The sequence below is a fragment of the Nymphaea colorata genome, chromosome 4 (assembly GCF_008831285.2).
Source record: "Nymphaea colorata isolate Beijing-Zhang1983 chromosome 4, ASM883128v2, whole genome shotgun sequence".
In the NCBI taxonomy this organism is placed as follows: domain Eukaryota; kingdom Viridiplantae; phylum Streptophyta; class Magnoliopsida; order Nymphaeales; family Nymphaeaceae; genus Nymphaea; species Nymphaea colorata.
In genome coordinates, this window is record NC_045141.1 from 25,530,790 (window position 1) to 25,542,397 (window position 11,608).

The 11,608-nt window shown below is 37.9% G+C and overlaps 1 protein-coding gene across 3 annotated transcripts; it reads right to left on the reverse strand.

Annotated features, from left to right (window-relative positions):
* Positions 1–1,115: 1,115 nt before the first annotated feature.
* On the reverse strand, positions 1,116–10,944 carry LOC116252779 (uncharacterized). Of its 3 annotated transcripts, none has more exons than XM_031627306.1 (9): positions 10,735–10,944; positions 7,813–9,461; positions 5,747–6,467; positions 5,565–5,657; positions 4,125–4,322; positions 2,520–2,605; positions 1,682–1,781; positions 1,481–1,579; positions 1,116–1,396 (listed from the first exon to the last, which is right to left on the reverse strand). In XM_031627306.1, the coding sequence occupies exons 1-9, from the start codon at positions 10,810–10,812 to the stop codon at positions 1,328–1,330; spliced, it is 3,093 nt and encodes a 1,030-aa protein (XP_031483166.1). In that variant the 5' UTR covers positions 10,813–10,944; the 3' UTR covers positions 1,116–1,327. The 3 variants fall into 3 exon arrangements, with proteins under 3 accessions (XP_031483166.1, XP_031483165.1, XP_049933433.1); XM_031627305.1 differs by having other exon boundaries at positions 2,520–2,614; XM_050077476.1 differs by having other exon boundaries at positions 2,520–2,614; positions 5,747–6,463; positions 7,809–9,461.
* Between the last annotated feature and the right edge of the window lie 664 nt (positions 10,945–11,608).

The following is an 11,608-nucleotide window of genomic DNA, read 5'->3' on the forward strand; positions in this document are numbered from 1 at the left end:
CATAAAAGTAGTATAAGCGACGCCTCGCCATCAAAGGCACCGATTTAGACTCACAAAAGAGTATTTGAGGCCTGCACTCACGTAAGCGATGTGCTGTCCTTGGTTGGTGGGACGCGTCAAATACGGCGTCCCCTGCTCGAGTCAAGACTAAACAAACTTCCGGGAAGGTTTGCCTGCTTGGTTGGTGGGACGTGTCGACTTCGGCGTCCCCTGGCCCAGGTCGTCCCGTCAGTCCACAAAATCTGGAAATGCTTTTAGGCGGCGTCGCTCCCAAAGAACCAACAATGAGGACGCAACGTTACTTTCAAAAGATCGCTTACATTTACAATTTCTTTTTCGCCAAATTTGCAGTTATGTTTCGAGCCTGCATTTGTGACCAATGCGAAATGACGAGCAGCAGACGAAAACTACTCCCCATTTTGACGTGTCTTCGTAGTGTCAATTGTAGTGACGTGACCATCTCTCCCAAAGGAAAAAGGTCTGTCGAGAAGGCACAGAGTGAAAATGGAAAAGCACTTAAATACACTCTCTATTCTGAACGAAAGAAGAGGTTAAACCGCCACAACGTCACAGCACGGTGTGGGACGACAAATTGGGAATTCCATCTTTGGTCTTTGTCTTGGAAAACTATTTCAAAAACCAACCATTTATTTAATCTGAAGCCGTATATATGCCTACTTCAGACTTTGTTTCAACGATGCGTTTAAGTAATCGAACACGTTTCAAAAGGGATGAGCAACCACAACATCATGTCATACAAAATACCTGATGAAAATTCAAGGAGTGCGGCAAAAAATTTGATTAAAACAGTCAGCAACTTCTACCATATAATGGGTAAACAATCCTCAAGCTAAGAAAAACATATGCCTAGCTACACTTTATCAGGGTATTGAATTCTTAGTATAAAATGCTAAGGAACAGTAAAGAATCCGGAAGCAAATCCCGGCATTGTTACAGCTTCCAGGAAATGAAATGACAATTCAAGGAGAAAGGAGAAAGGAGATACGGGTAATTGGACAATATTATAGTGATAAGAGCATGAGATCAGGTGTAAGACTTGAGATTAAACCAATAAGGCATCCAGAAAGACGAGGTGGGACAGACAGACAGCACCCTTGTTGCAATTGCCAAAAAGTTGGCGTTCTTCTATCGTATTTTCTTTCAAATATACATCAATAAATTTTATGTATCCATGCGAATACATGCCAGTGATACCAAACTCCAGATGGCTCAATTTGTTCCTTATTACAAAGAACTAGTTACGAATTAATCTCAGAGCAATGCACCAAAAAGCCCGAATAGCCAAAAAGATATCCAAAAGATACTATTAACATCCACTGATAGATGACTTGCAAATTGGACAGGATGCACGCCGTCTGAGCCATGGATCAATGCACTGTGACCATATGTGAATATAAGAATCCCTGACAATGCATACGTACACGTAGCAACATTAAAAGAGACGCACAAGATAACTCACTTCTTTGTGAAATTTATGCAGGCATGGCAGATGGCGAATCTGCTCTCCAACAGATGGAGTTTCTAGACAAACAGCACATGCTTCTCCAGAATTGTCCACCTGAAAGCAGCAATGATAGAAAAAAAATAAAGCAACTCAGATAAAAAATTCCTAAAATGCATAAAACTATTTAACGAACTTGTAGAAAGATTTCATGACTACCTGAACTTGTGAAAGTGGCAAACGGTTGATCTGTTCGGCAGAAGCACCAGTGTGCCGATCATTGTCATTATCAAGAGCGAGTAACATTTCGTAATCATTTCTAAACAGAAGTTACCAACCAAAAATCAGTATGGCTCGCTAAACCCCATTCTTACCTTCATGAAATCATCAATAACAAACTGTCATTGCTGCTGTATCATGGGAAAGGGACCCATGGGAATGTGCAGAACAGTGACAAATTAAAAGCAGGTGAAGACCTTAAACAAAAAACAAAACAATAATATCACTAATGTTTGCGATTTGAGTGACTGTCAGATTTATATGCTTCACGGAACAGACACCGGAGAAGCAACAACAACTGTGCCCAATAGGGAAGAAAGAAAAACAAGTAGAAACTGTATCATAATTTATCTGAACAGCAATTCCAATTTCCAACTTGCAAACAAAAACATTTCTGAATCTGAACCCACATCCAAATAAGTTCTAACGTGGTAGATTCTGGAATTCAATATGTTAACAGTGGATACAGAAAATTTTGACAACATACAAAAGCACCAAATGGGTCAGATTTCGCCCAAGGTTAAACTTGACAGAAAATTATTGTGAGTCCAATAAAATCCGACAAACACAAATTGATCGGATCAATAGCCCATAAAATGATCAATTTGCACATTGATATACCAACACATCTGACCACCTTACAGAAATTATGCAGCTACCGTGATGCAACTTCTAGTGTTTTCATCCCTAATAGATGGATGCCAAGGACAACGATGAAGGAAACACTGCAGCTGAAGCTTCAAGAATCAAGAATCTCATAGTTGAGAAGGAAACTTACTCATTAAAGTCTCGCTCAGTTGTCAAGAACCTATCAGCTGCAAAACTTCCATCCGAACCAACTATACCATCCAATGCTTCCAGTAACTGAATTCTCTACACAAAGTTGACGAAAATTCAGCTTTAACCAGAAAAAATAGAATGTGACAACTACACATCTATCTCTCTACATACACACACGGGTACACAAATTTTACTTTTGCTCACCACATAATTCACTTTCACTTTCAAATTCAACAGAGAAGATTACACCTCATAGTGTTTCTTAGGGTATCTTTGGATGGTGGAGACAGATGCTCTCAGAGAGGGGCAGAGCCAGGAATTTTTTCTTAGATTGGGTCGCACATGACTCCTGCCAGCCCCCATTCCCTCCACCCCTGCTCTCAGAACGTTCCACTCTCAGAATTTGTGGAAAATACAAATATACTAGGGAAATGGTGTTCGTGTTTGGATGGGGAGTGCATAGTCTAGATACACACCCGGGCTCAAGCTGCTTCCTCTACTACCCAAACACGCCCTCAAAGAAAAATATTTTATTACTTTTTAGTTTTTACCCTTTAAAACAAGCAGCTCTGTTATCCCCACGAACCCATAGTTTCTCACAAGTCAGACTTCCTGAATGGCAGCAAACAGAATCTCAAATACGCTTTATTTCAGAAGTGTTAAAGTAATGTCTTGCACACTAAGTCGTTGACACTGTTAATGATAGAAGTTATAAGACTAAAATAAAAAATGATGCAAACTGGATCCATAAATTAATTTTCATAAGGTCAAAATTACAATCTTAGCTTTCTCAGCTCATAAATCCAATCTAAACCTCGAATATTTCAATAATTTTTTATTTTTTATTTTCGTTTATATTGCATCTATCTGGTTAAATTTATGAAAAGCTGTTCGAAACACTGGGAGACATAGAAAGCATATTTGGTGATATATATATATATATATATATATATATAGAGAGAGAGAGAGAGATGTACAAACTACAAAGTACAAACTTCACTTTTAAGCTAGAATACTCTCAACTCAATCCTAGCAGCTCAGCTTGAGCAATGCTATTGAAGCTCAATTGCTTGGCCAAGCCTGAGCAGAAATTCTCAAGAAGATTACTTATTTTAGTAACAACTAACAAGTTAAACTTTTAGAGGCAGAAACTTGAAGTAATGACTCTTGGGATGAAAAGAATACATCAAGACCTGTGAAATATTCATGTCCCTAATCTCATCTTGAATCACGCTTATGAACTTAACCACGCTCCAGAAAGCATGATAGACGAAGATTTTTTGTATATATACTAAATTAGACTAGTGCTTCAGCCTGCCTCATTCAACTGGCATCCCAGTTACCCAGTGGAGTTTATACGAGTTCAGCCAGGTCGAATTCAATCAGCTCAACTTGTTGAACACCCTTATGCTTCACTATGCCTTAGGAACTTGCACGTTCAGCACTATGTGTTGTATCTAGCATCAGAAGGCGTATGCATCAAATGCACACCAAATAAGAGAGAGAGAGAGAGAGAGAAACAGAGAGAGTTTCAGATGCATGCACAGACCAAGAAATTCAATCTAGTAAAGAGATCTGTAAGGAACTAATAAGATAATATTACCGTTTCCAAAGACATATTGGAGGGAAACCGAAGTCTTCTTCCAGAATGTGGGGTAGAAGAACGGTAATGAATGCTTCTCCTCAACTGTGCCAACCTTGAAGAACTTGTGACTGGACGAGTTGTTGCCCAAACTGAGGAATTCTCGGAAGATCTCAATAGGAAGGGCCTATTAAAATCTGTGGCAGTTGATATCCTTGGCTGAAAAGTTGAGTTTACACATAAGGAATGTCGCAACGCAAATACCAAAAGAATAATTTACTTAACCAAGTCATCTGTGAAAAACATGTATCATAATACTATTAGTCTATTACAAATATTCTTGTGAGATTTTCTTTAAAACGCTACAATCACAAATTTTAAGCATAAATATTGCAAATGTTAAACTGTTCTATTTCTTAAAAACCTTGCAAAATTAATTTTTTGTATTTTTACAACAAAAATATCATTCCATGTGTTTTTAAAGTTTTATATAATTTGCAATTTTTGATAATTTTTCAAACTTTTCACTACATTTTTTCCAAAAAAAAATATTTTGGAAAAGCTCCGAAGAAATTAACAAGAATGATATTGGTGACCATCCAGTTAACAACCATAAAAGGAAAAAAAAGCCACAAGAGTAAAATAACGTTTTATTCAACTCAATCTATTTGCTGCAAGAATACGGAACACAAAATAACCACTGAGTAAGATAGTTCAAGTGCAAAAGAAGAAAACAAGCGCCTAAAGCAGAAAGTGTATAAGTCTGCCTATCGCTTACAAATTCAAAAAGCATACACAACCTACTAACGTTTCAAAAGCTCAAATACCAAAACATTCAGACAGGTCCACTTACAAAAGGCAGCAGGCCTTCTAGAATTTGAAGTAAACCTAGATAAAATGGTATACACCTTGATGATTAAACAAGAGAAAGTAGTTATCAGCCATGGATGCAGCAGCCATTCATTGATTGACCTGATATTCCCAAGATACTTCATAATATTCAAATTATGTTGCTCTGCATACCCATGTAAATTATAGCTGAATGAACAACCTAGCTCAATGTTATGAGTCCTAAGCTTCTCAATTTTAGCAAATAAACTGTAAATCATAGGAGGATGAGATGTTCCAACTTTCAAGGCCTCCTAAGGCAAGTGTAAAAACTACATGATTGAAGAAAACACGAAGAAAATAAGTGAAGCAACATGTAGACATAAGCTACCAGCACTTCAGAATCATCTGTTCAGAAGGTTGTGTCAAGCTGCAGTACACTTTTAGAAATCAAAGCTCATTGTATCAATGTGACAAGTGATATCTCTAAGACAGATGCTTTCATTTTGCCTGTTGCAACTGACGTGTGGAATATATAAACAGAAGAAATTGGAAAGAAGATGAAACAGCAAATATGTGGTTTATTTGAAAGAAAAGTATGCAGCAAACAAGATAAAACTGAAATCAACTCACATGAAACGGCAGATCCCCATTGATACTGGATGTAGCTGGTGCATTTCGAGAAATCTCTTCTTCTTGCAAAGTCCATGCAATGTTGGCATCAATCTGCAAGAAATCAAAACCAGCATGCAGCCCTTTAAGAATCCCTATATCACAAATGAACACCTAGACCCTGCAAAAGGATAAGCATGAACCTCATTGTTGCCAGCTCCCACCACTTCTCGATAGAACTGCTCCTGGAGCTGCCGAGCCAACAACTCATCTGCTTCTACTTGTCTTGCTTTAGCACCAGCATCATCTTCAGCCGCACAGTTTGCATTCACTTCTCTGCTATGACTATTTATTCTTGGCGAAGATGAATCATCAATTTCTATGACATTCCCAAGGATGCTGCCGGCTTGATGGGTACGAGATCTTCTCGTAGAAGATACAGGTGAAGGCTGCCTACTTGATTGCATTCGTGCAACTGCTGGGCCGACATAACTGGTACTAGAACCTTCACCATACCAATGATTATCAGCTATTGAAGAAGACCTGCGCTGTCTTTTCATTACTATTCGCCCTCCGCGACTTTTTCTTTCGTTATTTGGCTGTGTGTCAAATAATGTGGTTGAGGTTGCCTGAACTGGAGGCAAAGCAATTCTGCTTTCGGAAAGTCCCGAAGTACAAGTGTCATTAGAGCTATTATCAAGATGCACTACTGTGTTCAAATTCTCCCTTCCATGAAGCACCTTTTCATGGGCATCATTGGATGAGCCCAAGATAACTTCATCCTTTTTCCCAGAAGGTGAAAGCAATACTTCATGTGATGAGCAATTTGCACCTCCCCAATCCCATGAATCCTCCATCAATCCATCATGAATGCCACACATCCGCAAATTATCTGTAGGCTCTTGGGAAAGAGCTATTTCCTTTCTGCAGAAATATAGGGCAATCATCATGCCAGCATTTGTTGTCGTATCCATGATGCTAGTAAAAAGTACCAAAGCTACCAAACAGTTCATAGTAACCACCAACAAATGTAGCATAGTGTTGCAATAAATTCAAGTATGACATTTATTCCTAACAAGTTTGGAAAACTAATACAACAGCCAAAGGCATCCAACACACGTAGATATACAATCCAGTAAGGCTTCATAATTACTAAATCCGAAAAGGCGAAAACACACATAGGACTGTCAGCATGAGTAGTTAGAAATGTGGCATTGTTGCTCATAGTAGCTGTTTTTCCAACCTTAGGCAGGGTCATAATTCGTATACTCAAAATGTTGTGTTTGACTTGCCATTATATGGTTTAGGTATCCCAAAATAACAGTTTATTACAATTACAACCAATCACCTTGAAATCCAGCATCAAATATGCCAATCTCATCCTGCATCAGCATTTTTCTTCATTATGCAGCAGATAGATTTCCTCACAAGGTAGTTTCCTTTGCTGGCGAAGCACGGAAGCCTAGGATTCAATATATTCATACTTGTTCTTATCAGATAATCTTCCCCTTGTTGACTGGATTTAAGTTTTACTTCTTTCAGACTTTTACAAACAGCAGCTTACCTTTCAGCCTTTTATAGTTTTATGGCATCTAACATCTCACTGCTTAGAGTTTCTTCTTCTAGACGCAACAACTTATATGACGCGTGGATGTGTTCACTAATCCATTTGTCAATATGGCTTTCCATATTTATTTCACAATCCTATACCAATGGTCTGTTTCATCCTTTGTTTTACTAATTTGTGCTGTGCATCTAGTTAGAAACTATTTGTTGACAAAAAAATTTCACACTTATGCAACGCAACTAAGACCTTTGAGTGGCTACCTGGATCCTGTGTCTTACCAAATAAAGTTGCTAAGAGATCCAATGCAGCTTCAGGAATTCCTTATATTGAATATACTTCACATTCCCAGATGTGATTTTCACTTAACTCATGCCTCATGTTAAACCAATTTGACATGAAATTTCTACTATTTATTCATCAAGTTGTGATGTAATACTGTTCTTTATCGATTTAAAGTTTAAACTATAGTTGACCTTTGAAAAAGGCCCAGCTGGAAAAGCCATATAAAATACATGTATAAACTTAAAGCCAATCCAAAACCTTAAACTTTGTATGAAGCTTCTTACGACATGGAAGGCAATAAACTATTAAGAGGTAATGATTGCCCTGCTTACATGCACGTTCATATCTTGAAAATAACAAATTTAAAACAAACCACAATGTTGACCACAGAAATGTAAAAATTACGAAGAGAAGACCTGCCTGTCTAAATGCCTTTCAGAAGCAGGAGACGCATCGACCATGATACTATCAATCATTACTTCTTTCCCTTTCTTTTTTTCAACCTTCTGCAATTCAGAACTCTGTTTGATAGCATTGTTTTCATGAATATCCATGTCTTCAGAAACACTTTGCATGTTTTCTATGACATTTTTGTTTCCATCACTGGAAACTCTATTCATGCGTGCAATGTTGAGAGGAGAGATGCATCCATTTCGTACCAGCCTCCGACCACGTGTCTGTCTGGGCACAATGGTAGAATGCAAAGAACTTACTTCAATAACTTTATGATGAGGAAGAGACTCACCGTGCAGTTCAGTTTTTTTAACATCTTTAGAACTTTTCCTGTCCATATCAGCGGTCCGATGATCAATATGTCTGGCAATGCCATCTTGATTTTTCTCATCCTTTGTTCCTTTAGGTGCAATATTGTCTAGTTTATAATTCCAACTGCCCATCCGACCAGAGAGCTGATACTTTTTAGCCTCCGCATCTCGTGTCGACCTTATAGAGGAGGCTGATTCTAAATCTATCTTTATTCTTCCCGTCAAATTATCAAGTGGTCCAAAGTCATGTATTATATCGGATTTCCCATGAGCAGCAGAAGCACCACTACTGATCTCATTTTCTTTAGGATTAAATTTTGCAGAAATCGTATCAGAAGATGCTTCTTGTGAATTATTAAAATTGCATTTACCAAGTGCTGACCTTCCTCTGCTTATAGCAGGATATTTAAAAGAAGATTGATTCTTCCTGCAAAAACCTGCAGTGGATAATCCATCCGTATCTCCTTTGCCAAAACCTTCTACCTTGCTGTCAGAAGGCAATATATTGTCTGCTTGGTGTTGTACTTTAGAATCGAAGGAATTACCTGATTGGTTGGATCCACTAACAGGACCAGCACTCCATAAAGAGGATCCAGATCCCATGCTTTGAGGTTTACTAAAACAAGAAGCATCAGGATTAGAAGAGGTACCTGGCACTGCCGGCTGTTGATTAGTTTGTCCGTGAGACAGTAACAGAGGACCTGTATCAACTTCCAAAATTTTTTTATTTTGCAAAGAAAGTCTCCCTCTTCTATTAAAAGTCCTGGATCCTTTGCTTTGAAATCGAGAACAAAATTCAGGGTCATTACCCATCGTAATCTTTGCATGTCCACTATTCCTGCTGAACAGATTATCACTACAAGCTGACTCAGGTATTGGAAAAGTACGATCCAAGTTGTCAAAATCCTCTGAAGTGCAAGCATGATGTACAAGAGTCTCTGCCTCAATGTTATCTTCTATATTGTTTACAGCATTCTTATGTTGATAATAGGAAGGTCCCTGCCCCTCTCCCAATGAGACAGAAGGCCAGCGTCCCTCATTTGTTTTTGAACTCCAATTACTCCTCCGTCTACGAGGTATCTCTTTCGACAATGAAAAACAACTGGCCTTTTCTGCATTAGGATTAACGCTTGCTCGAACTTCCTCCTTAAATTTCTTGTTATCCTTTCGACAAGCATGTCGCACATCATCCACTTTTTCAATAACAGAACTAGCACTTCCACAGCCAGTCTTCCCTAACCCATCCAACCTGTCAGGAGTATCTGGAACATCCATCAACTCATCCGCCATTAAACCTTCCATGTTCTGCATAAAAAAACCAAATAGACTATAAAATAGACCTCTCCTGTTATAACCAATGCATCATAAAAACGTGGATAAACTTGTCCCACATAATTAGACTTCAAGTCAAGTTGTTTCAGCTTTCTCAATAAGTGGATGTATCTATATATACATACATATGAAAATTGAATGGTGACTCTGGCTTTTCAGAGTCACCCAACCTTATAACCAGCACCGTCTGATCCAACATAATGAACGGTTAAAAGAAAAATAAGAAGAAAAGGTAACATGCATTTTCATCATCTAGTATTAGTTGACACGTTTTTCTCTCAATCATCCATCTACTTCAATGAACGGCTTCGGTTAGATAGTTGAGTGACTCTATATAGCCAAAGTCATCAATTCACTCCCTATATATATATATATATATATAAGCACTATGCAAACTGTAAACTAATTATGAGAGACCGATCAACTTGATAGATGTTCATAAAGTGTTATGTTGGAAAATTACTTTTTCAAAAAATGTGAATTTCTTGTACTTTTCTCAATGAAAACATTCAGTGCAATGTGCACTGATTATGAGTGGTCTGATCAACTTAACTGATCATTTATAGTGTTATGTATAAAGTTTTTTTAAATGTAAATAATAATTTGTACTTTCATTTTGAATAGTAACTTTGCACATGACACATTTTCAACCATCAATTCATGTTGATCGGACCGTCAATATCAGTCCCCACCCTCATTCAGCATCTCAAACAGTCACATAAGTACATAACTCCCAGATGATGGCAGCCAAATTACGCATCCACGCTCACATACACGAATACATATACAAATACGATAACGATATTAAAATATTAAAAAAAATGTAAGTGATACAGGGATCACAATGGCGAACCCAAATCTGGTGCTATGAAATCCTTAATAGACAAAAAAACTAACAAAAGCAAAAACTACTCGAAAACTGCCTACTCCTGACATATATATCCAGCAAATAGAAATCCGGCCAAAAACTTTTCCGACCACGATTGACTGTTTAAAACACGAGTTCCACTAGATAACTGTCACAAATAAAGCCGATCAAATAACCGATGATCCCCATGAAAATGCTGGATCAATCAAACCCTTATGACATAGTTTCATGCAATGCAAAATAATGTCACAAACGAACCAAATCATACAAAAAACATCCAAACACCAATAAGTAGACGTCTCAAATAATGATTCCCTAATAAACTGCACATCAGTCGGATCGAGATGGCAAGAGATAAAGAAATGCAAAAACCCTAACCCTAAGGACGGGTTCCCGATCAAGGAGATCCAACTGCTGAAGAAGCTTGGAGGTGGAGTCCAAGAGGGAGAGAGCCATGCACCGCCGCCCGCTACCCAAAGAGAAAGAGCACACAGCCACCGCCGCCGCTTCCCATCCACCACTACCAACGGGACCTCTACGGTTCTACCCTCGCTCCCCTCTACCTCTCCTTCACCCGACGGTGGCCATGACGAGCGACAAGCGAATGAGATTGGGGTGGTCCGATGACGAAAGTACCCCGGAGTCTCGGATTCGGGTCTAATGCTATGAACCGGTTCAATTATTTCGAACCGGGGGAAGAGAGGTCTGAGTTGACCAAGTTGTGAATATTATTTGGATCGGGTTAAAAGCATACCATGTACCAGAGTTTTCTTGAGTCGTCTATATCTAAAAAATGGATGGTTGAAGAGAAATATGAATAAAAAGATGTTTAAATGATGAAAATGTCTGTTTTTTTTTCTTATTTTTTATTAGTCGTTAATCAGGTTTGATCGAACAGTACGAGTCACAATTCAATCATATATATATATATATATATATATATATATATATATATATATATATATATATATATATATATATATATATATATAAGTATTGTATGCCACACATGCATGCACCCACGTATCATATCTTTGCACATTCTAATACATTTAATAATGCATCTACAATCTGTCATTCATTGTAAAAAAAATGAAGCCTGTTTTATGTGACATGCACTGACATAGTCCAAAAAGTTATAATGCAATAAATTATATGTAACTCAATGTTATCAATAGTATGCATGTGGGCAATCAATCCTTAAGTATGCATGTAAATTTACATTTGTGATGAAGCAGCAAAAAATATGATA

Coding starts and splice junctions, on each gene's coding strand:
- LOC116252779 (XM_031627305.1), bottom strand. CDS start 10,812: ATGGCTCTCTCCCTCTTGGACTCCACCTCCAAGCTTCTTCAGCAGTTG. Junction 1,782..2,519: donor ACTGAGCGAGACTTTAATGA/GTAAGTTTCCTT, acceptor ACTTCTGTTTAG/AAATGATTACGAAATGTTAC. Junction 1,580..1,681: donor TGCCACTTTCACAAGTTCAG/GTAGTCATGAAA, acceptor TGCTGCTTTCAG/GTGGACAATTCTGGAGAAGC.